Here is a 20,965-nt window from a genome sequence, read left to right on the forward strand (position 1 = left end):
TTTTGGTCTGTCTGTCTCTCTGTCTGTCTTTCATTCTGTCTGTCTATCTATCTGTCTGTCTGTCTCTCTATCTGTCTTTTGGTCTGTCTTTCGGTCTGTCTGTCTTTCATTCTGTCTATCTGTCTATCTGTCTGTCTGTCTGTCTATCTATCTATTTGTCTGTCTATCTATCTGTCTGTCTGTCTCTCTATCTGTCTTTTGGTCTGTCTGTCTCTCTGTCTGTCTTTCATTCTGTCTGTCTATCTATCTGTCTGTCTGTCTCTCTATCTGTCTTTTGGTCTGTCTTTCGGTCTGTCTGTCTTTCATTCTGTCTATCTGTCTATCTGTCTGTCTGTCTCTCTGTCTGTCTTTCATTCTGTCTGTCTTTCTTGATGAGAAATCTTTGTTAAAAACTTTGACTGATATTATTTCTGGTTTATTCATGACACATGTTGTGTTTTTTGTAAATGTACCCAAACTGTCAGTTCATCTAAGAACAGGCATCTCGGTTTGTTCAGAAGACAGAGCACCAAGGAAATGTCTGCCAGATATTTCTGCCCATGTAAAGGTCAGCGTTGCTCATTTTGAACAATGGTAGTGCATCATTTCAGTGACATGCAGCTGTGCCCCTCGTAGTAACAGGCCATAAATATCACAGTGCTGCCGAATTCTCGGTGCCCTTTAAATCAAATGTGTGATCTGTACACATGCCTCTCATTGATAAATGTGACCCTGACAAAGTGCCCATCCTTTCCAAAGCCAAAAATAAGAGCCATCTTTGACGCTAAAGTGCAAATCAGCATCACCTAGCAGGTCTCTTTACCGAGAAGTGGACCGTTTGCACATTTAGTGGAAGAATTAGACCACCAATAAAAACACCGTGTGGCCCAACACAACTGGTGCACCCATCATTCATAACATTTGATATTCCACTATAGCCACATGCACGTTTGCTGATTGAAGCTGAAGAACTATAAGTGCGTTTACAAGAACTTCACCAGGTGATGAAGTCCATAATAATCTGTTTGACCAGACTGACCTTGAACAACAGGAATGGAGTAGTGTTGTAGTAGAGCATGTGGAGGTGATCACCAGGACCAAAGATCTAGAAAAACATAAACAGACATCAACAATCTCCAAAAGAAGATGTCTTTAAAATTCAACACTTGAAAATGATTTCACATAATGTAAAAATGCGACTGTAGAAGCTCAAAGTCAACAAAGTGGTTATTGTAAGTTACCAAATATGGCGGACAATACATGTCATTTTGCAGTAAAATACAGTAAATTAAATAATAAATCACAAGTATGAATTACCCAATAATTTATGATGTCTACCAGGGGTCGGCAACCTTTTTGACATGAGCGCTATTGTTTTTTTCCCGGTTGATGGCTCTTTTAACAAGACAATTCATGTACTTACAGTAAAATACTGTTGAATTTATATGTTTGTTAATACAAAGTATGATTCACCTGATAATTTACAGCAAAAAAAATATTAAAAATAATTATCCCAGACATCCCTGTGTGACACATCATACATAATTGGTTAACTGTAATTCCCTTTACCATAAATGGTGGAATATTATACTAGATTTACCAAAAAAAGACATGCAATTTTACAGTAAAATATTGTAAATGAAGTCAAACAAATCAACGTATATATTAAGTAAAAATTATAAATTACGTTATAATTTTTGGTGAAAACCCTTTATTAATTATAACATAAAAAATTACTGTACTTATGGTCGAATATTTTTTTACATTTAGACGTTTGTAAATAAAGTATGTCACTTTACAGTAAAATATAATTTACAGTAAAAAACTGAAAACAAAAAACAAAAACACAGTTAAAAGATGCATCAAAATAATTGATAAATTATACTTTACCAGACACGGTGGAAAATGATACTAGATATAACAATACAATACATTGTAATTTTATTGTAAAATATTGTAAATTAAGTAAAAAGTATAAATTACCGTATAATTAATGGTGAAAATCTGTATTAATTATTCTAACAAGACAATTTGTGTACTTACAGTAAAATATTGTTACATTTTGAAGTTTGAAAAAATAAATATGAGTCACATTATAATTTACAGTAAAACCAATAAAAATAAAAATGTCTAGAAGTCCCTGCGTGACTCATCATAAATAATGTGCTAATTGTAAATTAACATTCATGGTGGAAGATTATTCTACGTTTAAGAAGACAATACGTGTAATTTTGCTGCAAAATACAGTAAAAAAAAGGTACAAATAAATGTAGTAAGAAATTAATAAAAAGTATAATTTACTTTATAATCTTCTGTGAAAACCTTTATTAATTTTAACATTAGCAAAGTGCTTAAACATGCTAAAAACGTGCTAGCATCATGCTAACACATGCTAGCATCGCCTAGCGAAGTCTTAAAACATGCTAAAAACGTGCTAGCATCATGTTAACACATGCTAGCATTGCCTAGCGAAGTGTTAAAACATGCTAAAAACGTGCTAGCATCATGCTAAAAACGTGCTAGCATCATGCTAACACATGCTAGCATCCCCTAGAGAAGTGTTAAAACATGCTAAAAATGTGCTAGCATATTGCTAACACATGCTAGCATCGCCTAGCGGAATTCTAAAACATTCTAAAAACGTGTCAGCATCATGCTAAAACATGTTGGGATCGCGTAGCTAAGTGTTAAAACATGTTAAAAACTTGCTAGCATCATGCTAACACATTCTAGCATCGCCTAGCTAAGTGCTAAAACATGCTAAAAACGTGTTAGCATCATGCTAACACATTCAAGAATCGCCTAGCAAAGTGCTAAAACATGCTAAAAACGTGCTAGCATCATGCTAACACATGCTATTATTGCCTAGCAAAGTGCTTAAATATGATAAAAAATGTGCTAGACAATGCTAACACATTCTAGCGTCTCATAGTTATGTGATAAAACATAACATCCACATGCTATAATCATGAAAAACACATGAGAGGAACATTTTAGGTTATAACATGTGATTTGATGCGTTTTGCCACTGCAAGCACCACTCACATATTTGGAAATGTACATTCTAGTTAAATTACTGTAAAAAATAAAACGACAAAAAAACAAAAGCAGTAAAAGGATGTTTCCAAATGTCAATTTTTTGCTATGTTTATGCAACACAATCTCATGAAAATTCAAACATATTTTACAAGTTGTTTGATTTTGTTAGTATGAATAAGTTCGATTTCATCACATGCAAATGCCCAGATGTCTAATGCGGGCGTTAAGGACATGCTTATTAATATTATGCCCTCACCCAAACCCCTTATCTAAATGTAACCAATCAGTAGCGCGAGTAAACAGGACAGGAAGCTGTTGTGTGTGACAGAAGCAAGTGATTGTCGCATATTAGATGGAACGATGTCCAGCGACGTCATTGGCTGTAATGAAAGTCGTAGGAATTCAAACGAGTTCATATGAATTAGCCACATTTAGAAGTCGTACGAATCCTGACGATTTCGCCGTGAGAGTGTGCAGGTTTATGCATTTAATGGAATTTATGTGATGCTTTATTCTTAAGTTGCCATGACAACAGGCCTGCCAATGCCCAGCAGCCAGTTCTGTGTGGTGAGACAGCAGGTCCATGTGACCCTGAGCGCTCTTCAGGCACGAGTCCGTCTCCCTCGACATGTGTCTGTGTAGAGATAGATCATATAGAAGGATCTAGAATTAACTGTATGCTTTGATGAAATACGTCATTCCTGTTCTGCAGTCCCCTTTGAGCTCAGAAAAGTGGACAAATTAAAATGGTTCTGTTGTCAATTTGTCATTAAAGTCTATAGCAGACTTCCACCTATTGATGAGTTCATTCACTAACAATATAATCAAAGTATTTTTAATCATGTGCATTTATTCATGTTATAATGTCAGTTCATATGTTCATATGTACGTCTGTTTGCGTTTCTGTGACAGTGGAAATGTGCAACAATAAACAAGGAGAAAATACACAATATTTTTGAATTTGTAGAGCGGAAAAACAAAGTTTGTGAGATGTTTTTGGAAAGTAACCTAAAGTAAAGTAATTAATAATGTGAAAAACATTCTGAGATTTTGAATGCTCCTTAAGTTTTTAACTTTTTTAAATTTTTTTATCTATGCTTTAACCGTAACTATATGCAGTGTTGGGTAAGTTACTCTAAAAATTGTGTTAATTACTAACGACTAATTACATCTTCCTCAGTGTAATAATTACTCTGTCTGAAAAATTATAGTATTAATTATAACTAATTACTTTCTGAAACCCATATCAACCTCGACCAAATGAAAAATATATGGATGGACATTAAATATTTTAAATAAATCATATAAAATTATATTAATTATTCATGAACTGGCCTGAGAATTTAGCGTTTGGGGCAGCGTTAAATTAGAAAACATATATTTTAACATCAGACGATTTTGTATTCATTATTGTTTTATATAGGGTTAGGGGTTCTATAGTCTATACAGTATTTAACACAATTGTTATTGAAAATGTTATTAAATTACTGCAATATATTACTTAGTAATGCATTACACCCAAACACTGGCCATTGCACATTTCGGAAGGAAATAGACAATTTATATAACACAATAAAATTCGCATTGAATATCAGAACGTGGGACTTTTATTTTAAAGAAAATAAAGCAGGAAGTCCATATGACGCTGTGCTTTTATTGTGGACGTCATTTCCGGTCGTCGCCACTGGCAGAGGTGAAAAGAAAAAAATACTTCGAGCAGATTTAACATTTAATTCGGATCTAACGGCGAAATGTGGATTTTATTCCATTTATCCCATAATAGAATATAAACGCGGATGGACGTACATCTGAAATAACAACAAAACACGACATAAAAGTGAAGGAACTGGGCGAGTAAACTCGATTCTTATTAAGTTGAATTGAAATTCAGACTTAAACTCGTTTATAGGGAATTAACAGTCGAATCCACATTTAAACTTTAATTAAACCGAGTCAAATTGAATATCACAGCAGATATAACAATATTAAACATCATTTTTTGAATGCAGTCCCTTAACAGGCATTAAAAGACCATAATAATAATCTAGATGTTATCATAAAATAAGGTATTATTACGAAATAGATTATTAAAAGTCCTGTTGTCATTATAAAATCATAGTTTGCATTGCAATGGCTGCTCACAGTGTTTAAGTGAGATTATCAGAGCCTCATTCACATTATAAATAAATCTGATTACATTATTATAATGAATAATTGTCTTGTTATAATAGGGATTTAGTGAAATGGCTGTGAGATAGACTTAAAGTTTTTATTAGTTTCATGTGATGCACTAAGGTTAATTGGGTGAAAATCAGATTAGAAGAATCCTGTTCACATTAGACATTCTGATGATATCAATAATCCACTGGTTTATATTAGAGATTCATGATATTGACTGTTGAAAGTGCAGTTTCCTATATGAGGTGCTGAGCTCAAGTGGGTGTTTTTTTAATGGGAGGCGGGTTGATTTGCTCTGAGATCAGTGGGCGAATCTTGCACAGATGGCGGAGGTACCGGCTCTGGGCCGGTTGGAGTCCCTGGCCCGGTATGTTCACAAAGCAGCCAGTGAGGGGCGAGTCCTGACCCTGGCTGCCCTTCTGCTGAACCACTCCACGGTCCAGACCCGATACCTGCTGGAGTTTGTGACCCAAGTGGCCGGACAGAGATCCACACCGCTAATTATTGCTGCTCGGAATGGACATGACAAGGTCGTCCGGCTGCTTTTGGATCATTACAAGGTGGACACTGAACAAACGGGAACTGTCAGGTTTGACGGGTGAGTTTTTATCTCTTGGATAGTTTGCCCAAAAACAAAACAACTAAAGGCGATGCTTGGCTGAATAGAGACAGCCTCAGTCACCATTCACTTTCATTGTTTGGAGAAAAGAAGTTGAGCTCCGAAAATGACATGACAAGCAACATTAAGTATCATAAAAGTAGTCTGTACAATGCATGCATTCTGTTCTACATATTCTGACGTCATACAACAGTTTTGTGTTGTAAAAGCCCCAATTTAAGCCATTATTCACTGAAAATCTTCCCCTCCACCAGAGCTCTTAAATCTTTAAAAAAAAAAAAGTATATTCAAATGTGGCACGGCAGGTTTGACTTAAACGATAAATTATCAGCAGGTGCGTAGGAAAATGTTTTCTTGTTTAATTTCTCATTACAGCAACGCGTCTGGATTCACAAATAGGACCATTAAATGTTGTAAAAACAAAATAAACAGTAAAAAATAAAAAACTCAAAGGTTAAAAGAAATTATAAGTGATCCGATTTAAATTAGTATTTTATGAGAGACTCAACAATGTAGAAACTAATCACGTCATGCTAAGTTTGAATATACTAAAGCTCAAATGAGATTTAAGACCTCAGACGGAGGGGTAGATTTTCTTCAAATCCAAAGTACGAGTTGACTACTATTTATGATTTTTATGGTACTTTTATGTTTTGTTTTTTGTGGCTTTTTTTGAGCTTTACAATCCCAGTCCTAATAATACATTCGTCATGACAATTACGCTGTAATTGATGTGTCTTTCACTCTTACAGGTACATTATTGATGGAGCCACGGCTCTTTGGTGCGCAGCAGGCGCTGGGCATTTCGAGGTGGTTCGCTTGCTGGTCTCGCACAGTGCCAATGTGAACCACACAACACTCACTAACTCCACCCCTCTCAGGGCCGCGTGCTTCGATGGCCGCCTGGACATTGTACAGTACCTTGTAGAGCACGCCGCAGACATCAGCATTGCCAATAAGTACGACAACACTTGTTTGATGATAGCGGCCTACAAGGGTCACACAGACGTTGTTTACTTCCTGCTTCAATGCGGAGCGGATCCAAACATCAAAGCTCACTGTGGGGCTACTGCGCTGCACTTTGCTGCCGAGGCCGGGCATCTAGACATTGTGAAGGAGCTTGTACGATGCCAAGCAGCTATGGCGGTTAACGGCCATGGAATGACGCCCCTAAAGGTGGCAGCAGAGAGCTGTAAAGCGGACATTGTAGAGTTGCTGCTTTCGCACACAGATTGCGATGTGGATAGCCGGATCGAGGCGCTAGAACTGCTTGGCGCATCCTTTGCCAACGACCGTGAGAACTATGACATTCTTAAGACCTACAACTACTTGTTCCTGGCCATGCTAGAACGATATCGCGATCCAGAGAGTGTCATTGTCAAGGAGATGCCGGCACCTGTTGAGGCATACGGAGGACGGGCGGAATGCCGAACATTGCGAGAGTTGGAGGCTATTAGGCACGATCGCGATGCATTACACATGGAAGGCCTCATGATTCGTGAAAGAATTCTGGGTGCTGATAACATTGACGTGTCGCATCCCATAATATACCGTGGTGCCGTCTATGCCGACAACATGGAGTTCGAGCACTGCATTAAGCTGTGGTTGCACGCCTTGCATTTGCGTCAACAAGGAAACCGCAACACGCATAAAGACCTCTTGAGATTTGCCCAAGTGTTCTCGCAAATGGTGCACTTAAAGGAGCCAGTCCAGGCATCGGATGTGGAACAGGTTTTGTGCGCCAGCGTCCAGGAGATCCGCCGCAGCAAGGCGCGCGTGCAAACCGCCACGGATGTGGAGTTGCCGGTGGCCACTGACAACTATGAATCCAACGTGTTCACCTTCCTCTACCTGGTTTGCATCTCCACAAAAACACAGTGCAATGAAGAGGAAAGAGCACGCATAAACAAACAGATCTATGACCTGATACAACTCGATCCGCGCTCCAGAGAGGGGTCCTCACTTTTGCATCTAGCGGCGAGCTCTAGTACACCTGTAGATGACTTTCATACCAACGACGTGTGCAGTTTTCCCAACGCACAAGTGACGAAGCTGCTAATAGACTGTGGCGCACAGGTCAACGCAGTCGATCACGATGGAAACAGCCCGTTACACCTCATAGTGCAATACAACCGTCCAATCAGTGACTTCCTCACCCTCCATGCCATCATTATTAGCCTCGTAGAAGCGGGCGCTCATACGGACATGACCAACAAGCAAAAGAAGACTCCTCTTGATAAAAGTACAACTGGTGTTTCAGAAATCCTTCTGAAGACTCAAATGAAGATGAGTCTGAAGTGTCTGGCTGCTCGTGCCGTTCAACAACACCAGATCTTGTATCGCAACCAGATCCCTAAAAATCTAGAAGAGTTTGTCGAATTTCACTGACACTTAATTTTATTTTTTATCAAACCCGGTTTTTACGTTTTGTGAAATGGTGCTGATGACTCTTGAACCGATGTTAGATGTTTCTTCCTTATTTATGAACTCGGCACAATTTTCGTAATTGTAGAACATGCATATCCTATTTTATTTGTTGATCCATTTGAGACCTCCGTGTTTTATTCCAAAGGAACTGATCATCCCTGGGATATTGACACTTTAGAATGGAGCTTCAAGTTAGTTTTTTTTAGTTTCAAATCAAAGAGGACATTGATACTTATACAGGCAACAATAAAGACTCTTTTGTAATATTAGATTCGTCGTTTGGGTTTTGGAAAGCGACAGGATCGATTTAAGCGTATATTGAACTTGGGTTATGACATATGAACGGCTCTGTTGAACAGCTGCTCTTTTGCCAACTCTTTCATATTGTTTTGTTTTCTTAACATATTTTATAAAAGGTTTATTTAAAACAAAGTCTAAAATGTATATTTTGTAAGGAATCAATAGCCGAGTGTTGATGTCCTGAAGCTAAACTCTTCTGTGCCAGGCAATTTTATTTTAATACTAAATGTGCCTGTAACTAGACATTGGACATTTAGTATTATTGTTGTTATTATTATTAGTTCCATTTTTTTTTTTCCTTTAAACATGAAGACACTGTAATGCCAATTAGTGAGTAATTTTGACTTGCATATTAACAAACTCAATTTGAGTTATGGGGCCTTAAATTGAATGGTGCTTGTGTGTGTGTGTGTGCGCGTAAGCTAGCATGTGTTACTGCTTTTAACTGTGTGTGCTTGAATGCATGTTTGCATGGATGTGTTGGAATTTGAATGTCAAGGTTTTTTTTTTTTAAAACCTCTGCATTTGCACCATGTTTTAGTCTTTATTTACTGTTGATTGGTCAATGTGCCATACAGTAGTTTTTATTTCCAAATCAAACAAGATTAAAAAGAAATATCAAACACGTATGCGAGATTCTATGCGATTAAATTTTTTTTTTATTAATTTGGTTGACACTTGATTCAAAACTGAGAGGAGGATGTGAAAAGAAAAATAAATGGGTCTGAAATGGTAATTTATCTGTCTTAAAGGGATAGTTCATCAAGAAGTGTATTTATTCATCATTTACTTGAGTTTTGCAAACCTATGTGACTGCCTTCTGTTGAGCACGCTGTTAGTCTCAGTCACCATTCACTTTAATTGCAGCTTTTTTCCACATACAATTAAAGTTAATTGTGACTCATGTTAACATTCTGCCTAGCATCTACTTTTGTGATGACAATTGAAGGATGATATGTTTGTTTAAATGTGGGTAAATGTATATTTGTTCATTCAATAGCGTTCTACATACATTTGACGTTTAATTACAAATTACTATGTATTATTGACGCAATTTATGTGATAAGCTAACTTGAGAAATGGATATGAATTTGGGATTTTCTTAGTATTTCTTATGTCCCAAATGTCGCATTCAGTTCACACAATCCATGTCACAAATTTGCTCACATTTGATTGGTGGTCTACATATATTTCTTCAATTTACAAAATAACTATTTTAATAAGTTAAATTTAAATTAAGAAATTAAAAGTTTCACTCAAATTATTATGTTGGTGATATTACTTATAAACCCCCCCCTGAAAATAAATATCTGAGTATGAAAAGCTGACATAAATGTTACATCAGATTGCAAATAGTGTGTATCTCTTATCACTGTCAATCACGTACATCACCGTTTCAATTATTGGCCTGTTGTTGCAGACCCATAATGACGTTTTGGGTGTATAGAGCCAATGAAAATCCAATGTAACAGTTACCATTGACTTCTATGTATATTTAGATAAAAAGGATTGCGTTACTTGAACGAACAGTGCAATAGTGATGTGTCTTATCTTTGCCAATATATTGAAATGCCAACAGAGTAACTTGCCATTGCCGGAGTTCTGATAGAATTGTAGGAAAAGCTGTGTTTCCCGTGTGCATCTCCATTATATCAGTTATAATAAAATGACTCCGAACACCTACTTTTTACCCAGACATTGTAAACACAGTCTTTTTATTCTGGTTCAGACTCATATCTCATATACAGGATTCAGTTTTATATTAATTGTCCACTTTCGTTAGTGTAACAATAAATATTCTGCCTCTTAAAGCTCACACAAATTACATCTGGCACATTCAGTCGCCATCTATATATGCAAAACAATGTCAACAATTGCATTTGTCACATGGATTTAAATGACAAGATTATTAAAATGAGTGGCTATAGAATCCCCACAGTGTCTTTGACCGCTGTAAAGCCATTTCATGACAGTAATATGATTTCTGAGGAGAATATATTGATTGTATTGTATTTTTTTTATCCCCTTTTCTCCCCAATTTGGTATGGCCAATTCCCTCTACTTAGTAGGTCCTTGTGGTGGCGCAGTTACTCGCCTCAATCCGGGTGGTAGAGGACAAGTCTCAGTTGCCTCCGCTTCTGAGACCGTCAATCCGCGCATCTTATCACGTGACTCGTTGTGCATGACACCGCGGAGACTCGCAGCATGTGGAGACTCATGCTACTCTCCATGATCCACACACAACTCACCACACGCCCCATTGAGAGAACCACTAATCACCACCACGAGGAGTTTACCCCATGTGACTCTACCCTCCCTAGCAACCGGCCCAATTTGGTTGCTTAGGAGACCTGGCTGGAGTCACTCAGTACGCCCTGGATTGGAACTCGTGACTCTCGGGCTGGTAGTTAGTGCCAATACTTGCTAAGCTACCCAGGCTCCCGAAAATAAATTGATTTCTGCGAACATTTCTATTGGAACATTTGCAAGAGTGACTTTTGACTTGACAGTGGTCATATGAAATATCCTGTAGTGTGAAGTACTATACTTATTTTTTTTAAACAACATCTCATTCTTAATTGAAATTCATAAGCATTAAGTTCAAAATGTTTTTAAGATCATGAGAAACAAATTAAAGCAAACCTTTGACTCGTAGTATACATAAATGTTAATCTCAAGTATATTAAAAAAAAGTTCATGTCCATGTCATATAAATACCCTAAAGTACCTTTACTTTCTCATTCTAATATGGGACAGTCAGTGTAAAATTATGAAAAACATACAAGGTAAATAGATATGGAAAGATTTAGTTTGATTCTGAATCTCAGAAAACATTGTATATGAATGTAAAATTATCATTGGATGAAAAAGCAGAAGTTAAAGTGGCAACAAAACGTATTAAGGTGCATGATATTAATAATTTTATGGTTAAATATTCTATTATTGTATGTATTACATTTTATTGCTGAAATCTATTTTAAAAAACACTTTTACAAACATCAAGTTCAAAGTCCTTTACAATGTGCAAGTGAATTTACTGAATTTTAAACATTTGCCTTCCACAATCTGAGGTTTGTCACAGTTCACAAATATTTTTATCGGCACCACAAAGACAAGAAATGTCCCACTCTTGTGGATTTATTGGTTTGTCTGCTCTGAATTTTCCTCAAACAAACGTCTGATTAAAAAAAAAATCATTTGTCTTGTAGTTTAACCGTCGTCCATATAAAAAGTCTCAGACTAGCCACATTAGCAGCGACTTTCTGTTTTTAATTGACGCACAAACACGGCTAAGGGAAGAAAGCTGATTGGTTCCTCATCAGAGTGCAGGAGGGCGTGGCAGTACAGAGGAGCAGCTGATTGGCTGATTGCCTCACACCCGAGTCTGGAGTATCCCTGAGCAATTGGCTGTGGAAGCGGTTGCCACGCGGTTGCCATGGCATTACCGATCTTCTGCTGACTTGTCATTGGATGACTGTTCGTCCTTCTTTCTCTTTTGCCTGTGGAAGAATCCAAGCTGTGGACGACAAGAAGAAAACGTGGCTATTATAATTGTTTGGTACGTAAATAAATTATGAAAGAGTCCTTTGAATTGTAAACTTAAACAAGTCATAAAATATGTTTATGTTCTTATGTAAACTGTTCGATATGTCAATTTAGAGCTACTTTTTGAGCTAAAAAAGTAGCTAAAAACATTAATGGATAGTGAAACATTAATGGACAGAAATGATTATATACAAATTATATATATATGTATACATGTAACCTGAATTACAGAATCAGATTACAAAAATAAAGTACTTGTCCTTACATTTAATTACATTTGAAAATACTCATAATAAGATTAATGTTGTTTTCTAAGGATTACATATTAATCAGGCATCATAATTTATTGATCCATCAAATGATTTTTCCATTTCATAAACCTTCAAACAGTTTCGCGATTTGCTTTTGGACTCCAAAAATGTAAAATAAAAATGTATTTTTGCTACCATTTTTGAGATGTTGATTCACAAATATACCATAACTGGTGTGATCAGTTACCACTATTGATGCTGTTTGTAATGCTAAAATTGACGGTGTAAGAATATTTTATTTGCCTTTTTTATTATACTCAGAAACAAATAACGAGTTGTCCTATTTTGATCCATTAAGCAAGTTTTTTACTTTACATTTAAGAAATATTTTGTCAAAATGCTAAAAGCTTATCCTACTCAAATGCATGTGGCATTGAATACATTCAGAACAGAAGTAATCCAAAAGCAATCTTAAAACCTTAAAAATATAATCCAAAAAATGATGATACCGACTACATTTTAAATTACGTCATTTGTAATCAGTACCAGATTACAATTCAGAAGTAATCTACCAGCATTGTTTATTTGTAGGTTGATTCCCTTGAAAAATATATTGACTTTGTGGCTCTTGAAAATCTTTGGAAAGTGCACTACAATAATACAAAAATAAGGAATTATTTTATGATGCTTTTCATTCCCAACAATAAATACTACATAATCTTATACTAATAATAATCGTGACTGAAAACGGTCCCAGACCTTCCAGAGCGCAAGCACCAGCAGGGCGAGAAGCTGCAGTCCACCCAAAGTACTTCCAATAATCACCCAGACCGGAATTCTGTAATCTTCCTCCTTCCTGATCTCCAGGATTATCTACAACATCACAAACCAAAACATTATAGTCACATTCTTGGAGGAAATGAATGTTCCAGATATGTACAAATTAAGATTTATGCTTATTAAAAACTTATGCTGGTTTTAGTCTTTTACAGTCTTTTTTTAGGGAGAAATCAGAACATGTTTTGAGATTAATGTTTAATGAGATTGTTGTGTGTGAGCATTCTCAGCCACAAGGGGGAAGTATATGTGCAACTTGAAATATTTCTAGAAGTTCCCAAAGGTATTTCAGGTCAATTTCCATCTGCCAGTCAGAAAGGACTTAAGAGATTATTGATCTGTTGTTTTGAACAAAACATACCAACACTTCACAGAAAAACTGATCAATTTTATTTACTCTAATAATTTATGGAAATCAACTTGCCTTTTTCATTATATACACTACTATATCCTCCTATTTGTATTGCACACACACAAACACACACATATATATACACCGATCAGCCACAACATTAAAACCAACTGCCTAATATTGTGTAGGTCCCCCTCGCACCACCAAATCAGCACCAACCACAGTATTCAATTGTACAGAGCGGTTATCTGAGTTACTGTAGACTTTGTCACTTATAACCAGTCTGGCCATTCTCCGTTGACCTCTTTCATCAACAAGGCATTTCCGTCCACAGAACTGCTGCTCACTGGATGTTTTTTTGGTTTTGGCACCATTCTGAGTAAATTCTAGAGACTGTTGTGTGTGAAAATCCCAGAAATACTCAAACCAGCCCATCTGGCACCAACAATCATCCATGTGATTATCTAATCAGTCAATCGTGTGGCAGCAGTGCATAAAATCATGCAGATTCAGGTCAGGAGCTTCAGTTAATGTTCACATGAACCATCAGAATGGGGAAAAAATGTGATCTCAGTGATTTGGACCATGGCATGATTGTTGGTGCCAGACGGGCTTGTTTGAGTATTTCTGGGATTTTCACACACAACAGTTGCTAGAGGGTATAGAGAATGGTGCCAAAAACAAAAAACTTCCTTCTGTGGATCGCAAAAGGAGATGTTCGAAAGAATGTTCACTCTCAGTCACCATTGACTTTCATTGTATGGAAAAAAGATGCAGTGAATTTGAATAGTGACTGAGGCGGTCAGTCCCCAATATTCCACCTAACACTCCTTTTGTGTTTCATGTAAAAAAATAAATAACTGAAACTGGTTGGAACGGCAGTTTATATTTTTTTGTGAACTTCGTTTTCTATTAATTTACTGTGTTTTACAGTGTTCTTATGGTACTCACGTGTCTCGTTGGTCTTTCTTCATGTAGAAACATTGGACTGGAGGAGCTCAGTTCTACTGCAGCCGTCAGAATCAGCTCTAACCTTTTAAATTTCACCTGCACCATCAATAGAAGAGTGAAAAGAAGCTTTCAGCGTTCATCTCACCAGCTAAAACCAGCTTAACATGGTCAAGCTAGAATTTTGGAACACGGTAGGTGGTTTGTTGCTGGTGTAATTCAACCAGCTAGTATGAACATGATCTGGTACAGTGGCATGCAAAAGTTTGGGCACCCCTGGTCAAAATGTATGTTTCTGTTAATAGTTAAGTGAGTAGAAGATGAACTGATCTCCAAAAGGCATAAAGTTAAAGATGAAACATTCTTTTCAAACTTTTTAGCAATATTAGTGTATTATTTTTATTTTGTACAATTTTAGAGTGAAAAAAGGAAAGGAGCACCATGCAATAGTTTGGGCACCCCAAGAGATTTGAGCTCTCAGATAACTTTTGCCAAAGTTTCAGACCTTAATTAGCTTGTTAGGGCTATGGCTTGTTCACAATCATCATTTGAAAAGGCCAGGTGATGCAAATTTCAAAGCTTTATTCATAGTCTTACTCCTCAAATCTTGTCCTAATAATCAGCAGCCATGGGTTCCTCTAAGCAGCTGCCTAGCACTCTGAAAATTAAAAAAAAATGATGGCCACAAAGTAGGAGAAGGCCATAAGAAAAAAACAGCAAGGCGTTTTCAGGTAGCTGTTTTCTCAGTTCTTAATGTAATTAAGAAATGGCACTTAACAGGAATGGTGGAGGTCAAGTTGAGGTCTGGAAGACCAAGATAACTTTCAGATAGAACTCCTCGAAGGATTACTAGAAAGGCAAATCAAAACCCCTGTTTGACTGCAATAGACCTTAAGGAAGATTTAGCAGACTCTGGAGTAGTGGTGCACTGTTCAACTCCTACTGCACAAATATGACCTTTATGGAAAAGTCATGAGAAGAAAACCTTTCCTGCATCCTCACCACTAATTTCAGCTTCAGAGGTTTGCAAATGAACATCTAAACAAGCCTGATGCATTATAGAACCAAGTCCTGCAGACTGATGAAGTTAAAATATAACCTTTTGGCCGCAATGAGCGCAATGACCTTTGTTTGGAGAAAAAAGGTGCTGAATTTCATGAAAAGAACACCTCTCCAACTGTTAAGCATGGGGTGGATCGATCATGCTTTGGGCTTGAGTTGATGCCAGTGGCACAGGGGAACATTTCTCTGGTAGAGGAAAGATTCAATTAAATACCAGCAAATTCTGGAAGCAAACATCACAACATCTGTAAAAAGCTGAAGATGAAAAGAGGATTGTTTCTACAACAGGATAATGATTCTAAACACACCTCAAAATCTACAATGGACTACCTCAAGAGGCGCAAGCTGATGGTTTTGGCATGGCCCTCACAGTCCCCTGACCTAAACATCATCGAAAATCTGTGGATAGACCTGAAAAGGGCAGTGCATGCAAGACGGCCCAAGAATGGGCTAAAATCCCCCAATCAAGAACTGAAAGACATTTAGCTGGCTACAAAAAGCTTTCACTAGCTGGGATACTTGCCAGGGGGTGTTACTAAGTACTGACCATGCAGGGTGCCCAAACTGTTGCATGCCACTGTATATAAAGGGTCTTGAAGTTGGCTTTATGTATACCAGATGAGATACTCACAGCTAATAATGAGTGATAATCAAGCCATCCTGCTGCTGTGATGCTAACATCTCCCTGTGGAATCAGGTTGATTCTACACTGCACGAATAACGCGTCACTGGTGGAAGTGTTCTGTAGAAACAATTACACTACATTAAACAGCATGCACAATGCTGCATCTGATGATTCAAATGGCTTTGATTGCATTTGGAAACAGAATGTGCCAGAGAGGAAACTGAATCTCCATCCAAACTTAATCAAATATGTGCTAAAGCTGTGAGTTTAATTCAAACAAATGGCTTTCCAATTTGGACAAGTCAAAATAACCGCTTCACTGCAAAAAGTAAAATTCAGTATTTTGGTGTTGTTTTAAACATTCTTAATAAAAGATACATTTAATTGTCCTTAGATCTTATGCATTCTTGCTTTACTTATTTTCAGAGAATATATTGTTAAGTTTTGTTTGCTTAATGTATTAGCAAAAAGGTTTATTTCCTTGTTTTAAGCATAAATATAACAATATAGTCAGGTTTATGAAAAATTGTAGGGCTATCGATTAAACATGTTAATTCAGTATGATTAATTATATATATATATATATATATATATATATATATATATATATTTTTTTTTAAAATAATGCATTAAAAAGCATGAAGAACCATCTGTTTTCAGCAGGGGGCAGTCAGCTAGACTCCGGTTGTATAGGCAACACGCAAAAAACTAGCAACAGCATAAGATGAGAACATAGCAGACAAAGTGCAATTCCGAAAGCAGGCATCTTGAAAAAAAAAATTCTGAAGTTTCAAAATGTTTAACGACACTGCGACCTAAAACCTGTGTTTATGATACGACACAACCAAAGTGAGACGATCCAAAATCGTCCAGCTGACGCATGTAAATGGTCTGCACTTATATAGCGCCTTTTTAACATTAGCGGTGTGCAAAGCGCTTTACACTGTGACTCATTCACCCATTCACCCATTCATACACCAATGATGGCAGAGCTGCCATGCAAGGTGCTAGCCTGCCATTGGGAGCAACTTGGGGTTCAGTGTCTTGCCCAAGGACACTTCGGCAGGGAATCGCCAACCCTTGTACATTACGTTCCTTAGAAAAGACAGATTTGACGAATTCAATTGATTATATATGCCACATTTTGCATCATCTTCCAAAGTAATGCAATGCATTTTAATTATGTGAATTATTATTTATATACAATATATATCATATTTATAATTATTTAATAATTTATATTGAATTGTTGTTATTTGAGGGACTTTCTCAGCAAATATTTATTGATGCAATTAATTGCAATTAATTTGATTTAAAAGGTTAGCGATTGGCAGCCCTACTGAACTGATCTTATTTGAAGGATGTTTAGATATATTGACTGGAAAACAAGACAAAAATACTGATTAAGTAAATGATTAAAGCACATTGTTTATTTTCCTCAGGCTTGTCGCTATTAACTTCTGTGTGAAGGGTGGAATTATCCGATCGCTGTGTAAGAAGCAAAGTTTACCATTTGTGTGTTAAGGGAGAGATTTTCCTGAGAGGAGGAACCGGAGGTGATGACACGAGGAACGTTACAGTGCGATCCAGATGTCTACGAAGAACAAAGTCATACTTGATATTAAAACAAATGAGGATTTACTCACGAAAACCAGTTAGTTAGTAAAACAGAACTACTAAAAGAACTACAAGCTTAATTATGAAAGGGGCCAAAAGGAAAATTCTGGCACCAAAATAAAGGAATCGTTTCTCATTTAACTTATGAATTCATATTTAACATAAATTGTGGATTGGGGCTGAAATTAAATTGATGAAAAAGTAAACATGAACCATTTAAATAAAAATCCACCTGGCCGATATCCAAGTCAGAGAGGTGCAAGAGAGCATTTGCATTTCTAGTCACAGCAAAGACGTTTATTGTGAAGAGAAGCTCAGATATGGGGAACAGGCCAAGATTCTGGATCTGAAAAACAAATAACTTGGATTTGGCTCCATTGAAGGAGAAATACATTTTAGATGTCCAAAGGAAATATTTACTGAAGTCAAATACAGCATATGAGGAACTAAACTTTGCTCTGTTTAATGTTTTAACGTCGATAGCAGCTCTGAAAGAGGATGCCCACCTGATAGGAGAGGTTGAAGGCGGGTCCGGATCCAATAGGGACATTCTGGGATAGCTCGGGTTTGATCTCGAAACGGGATGGGCTGGAATCTCTGAGAAAGCAGAGAAGGATGTATTCTTTTTATCCAAAAATTTTCTCCCCAAATTGGAATGCCCAATTCCCACTACTTAGTAGGTCCTCGTGGTGGCGCGGTTACTCGCCTCAATCCGGGTGGCGGAGGACGAGTCTCAGTTGCCTCCACTTCTGAGACCGTCAATCCATGCATCTTATCACGTGACTCGTTGTGCATGACACCGCTGAGATTCACAGCATGTGGAGGCTCATGCTACTCTCCATGATCCACACACAACTCACCACACGCCCCATTGAGAGCGTGAACCACTAATCACCACCACGAGGAGGTGACCCCATGTGACTCTACCCTCCCTAGCAACCGGGCCAAATTGGATGCTAAGGAGACCTGACTGGAGTCACTCAGCACACCCTGAATTCAAACTCATGACCCCAGGGGTGATAGTCAGCGTCGATACTCACTGAGCTACTCAGGCCCCCAGAACGATGTATTCTTATTTTCTGACTAAACACATTAAACCTGAGTACAAGGGTATACATTTTTTCATATAAAACGTCTGTTTTAAACGTAAAGGCTGAAACATTTCTACCATGTTACCTTGTGAACAGAATGTCAGCCTCATATTTCAAGGTATGATAGATATCATTGATGTTGTCCTCTGGAGAAATCTCCTCATCATCACTGAAATCAAACAAACAGTGTTTTCTCTCAGGGGCCGTTCACGCCAAACAAGAATCATGTAACTATACAGATTGTATAATTTAAATGAACACTAGAGGCGCAACAACAATAATGACTTTTATTCCCTTTTACACAAATCACGAATCCTAATGCTCTAGGTCGTTCAAACGAATTGTATTAGTGTGGATGTGGCCTTAGATTTATTCCGACAAAACAATCAAATCAAATGATAAATATAAGTAACAGTAAATGTACCATCAGCTGATCTTTATTGCAAAATAACCCCTGATCAGGACGGATATCACCCTAATCAAGCTTATTTTGCAGGATTGACCAGATCTATCTATTTAAATGATCAATACTATTTATTCTCACAGTATATGTCATATAATTCTCTTGTATAATTCAGTTCAAAGGTCATAACCTCACCTGGAGACCCTTAAAGTGATCTGAACATAGTTCAAGAAGACCGGCCTGCTGAATTCAAACTCAAGACGAAAATAGACCTGTTAAAAACAAAACAAAGAACAAACTATTTATGTAAACAAAACACAAAACAAACACTTTTGTCATTTATGGTCTCCGTATTTCTCGAGAGCCACTGGGATCAATAGATTTTCTACTTTGCACCGGATTTGAACAGAAGACGCAGAGAATTTCAGACGGACCCCAGAGACGCGAGCGGAATGTGTGTGGTCAAACGAAGCGTTTGGGGTGAAGCCAGCGCAGTGAGAGCAGAGGAAACCATTAGCAATGAAAAACTAAAGGAGAGATCACAGAATGTACCAGCAAACTCTCTGAGGAGAAATCGCAGCAAGAAATCGAGATGAATCAAACTCATGTGGCGTACGAGAATCCGTCACTTGGTACATGAAGAAGGAAGAGGATAAGGTTTATTATTTAAAGTACCTCAGAGAACCATGTAAACATTATTGTATATGCATTTGGTAAACATTTAGTACCATGATACTCATATATATACATTATTGTGCAAAAGTCTTGGACACATAAGATGTTTCACAAAAGCATTTGTCTTAAGATGGTTGTTTATATCTTCATCTTTAGAGTGTCAATAGGAAATATAAATGTTAGACTCCCAAACATTCCTTCCACAAATGGAAATGATTAGAATAGAAGAACAGGGAGCCCTGCAACAGATAGCATGACCCCCACAGAGCCCCCCACCGAACATTGAGTCAGTCTCAGATTACATAAAGAAACAGAAGCGATTGAGACCGCCGAAATATATAGAAGAACTGTGCCGAATTCTCCAAGAAGCTTGAAACATCCGATCTACAAACACTGTGTCCAGGTGTAAGTAGGAGATTTGGGGCTGTTTTAAAGGCAAAGTTGGTCACACCGAATATTAATTTAGCTTTTTTTATGTTTACTTGACTTTGTATGACATTAAGTGATAAATGAAAACTATTTCTGTCATTATTTTTGAAGACATCCTCACTATGCTACATTTTTCACAAGCGCCTAAATCTTTTGCACAGTACTGTATATATATGTATATATATAGGCTTAAATAAACTGTAAACTGTCCAGAAACAGTAAAGAAATAAAGTTTCACTAAAAGCTCAAATTCTTGAAAATAAAAATGTTGGCATGAGTAGTTTGGAATAATCTTTTATTATTATTTCTTCTGCAGTGAAATGATTTTGGGTAACACTGTACAATAAGGTTCCATTTGTTAACAATAATAAATTCATGATTTATCATAAACTAATAATTAACAATTAATCTTTGTTCATGTTAATGTATAAAAATACAATTGTTCATTGCTGGTTCATGTCCGTTCATAATACATTAACTACTGTTAACATGTACAACTTTTAATGTGAAAAAGTATTAGTATATGTAGAAATGAAGATTAAGCAAGATTATTAAGTGCTGAAAATATTGTTCATTAATGTAGTTAA

General features: G+C 36.9%; 3 protein-coding genes across 3 annotated transcripts in view; 1 reads left to right on the forward strand and 2 right to left on the reverse strand.

Moving 5' to 3' along the window:
• LOC127640121 (protein MON2 homolog) overlaps positions 1-20,965 on the reverse strand; it is a 286,480-nt gene that overhangs the window by 85,009 nt on the left and 180,506 nt on the right. The window lies entirely within an intron of this gene.
• LOC127640130 (protein fem-1 homolog B-like) lies at positions 4,704-10,077 on the forward strand. Its single transcript, XM_052122538.1, has 2 exons — positions 4,704-5,794; positions 6,568-10,077. Exons 1-2 carry the CDS (start codon positions 5,520-5,522, stop codon positions 8,201-8,203), a joined length of 1,911 nt encoding a protein of 636 aa, XP_051978498.1. The 5' UTR covers positions 4,704-5,519; the 3' UTR covers positions 8,204-10,077.
• LOC127640124 (integrin alpha-11-like) overlaps positions 10,223-20,965 on the reverse strand; it is a 48,905-nt gene continuing 38,162 nt past the window's right edge. The window contains exons 22-30 of the mRNA XM_052122529.1: positions 19,470-19,546; positions 18,957-19,040; positions 18,287-18,377; positions 18,013-18,126; positions 17,674-17,757; positions 16,170-16,280; positions 14,480-14,575; positions 13,099-13,212; positions 10,223-12,059 (exon numbers count right to left, since the gene is read on the reverse strand). Of these exons, the coding sequence (XP_051978489.1) occupies positions 11,985-12,059; positions 13,099-13,212; positions 14,480-14,575; positions 16,170-16,280; positions 17,674-17,757; positions 18,013-18,126; positions 18,287-18,377; positions 18,957-19,040; positions 19,470-19,546 (846 nt within the window). The 3' untranslated portion in view covers positions 10,223-11,984. The remainder of the gene's footprint in view (positions 12,060-13,098; positions 13,213-14,479; positions 14,576-16,169; positions 16,281-17,673; positions 17,758-18,012; positions 18,127-18,286; positions 18,378-18,956; positions 19,041-19,469; positions 19,547-20,965) is intronic.

The sequence above is a fragment of the Xyrauchen texanus genome, chromosome 49 (genome assembly GCF_025860055.1).
Source record: "Xyrauchen texanus isolate HMW12.3.18 chromosome 49, RBS_HiC_50CHRs, whole genome shotgun sequence".
Lineage (NCBI taxonomy): Eukaryota > Metazoa > Chordata > Actinopteri > Cypriniformes > Catostomidae > Xyrauchen > Xyrauchen texanus.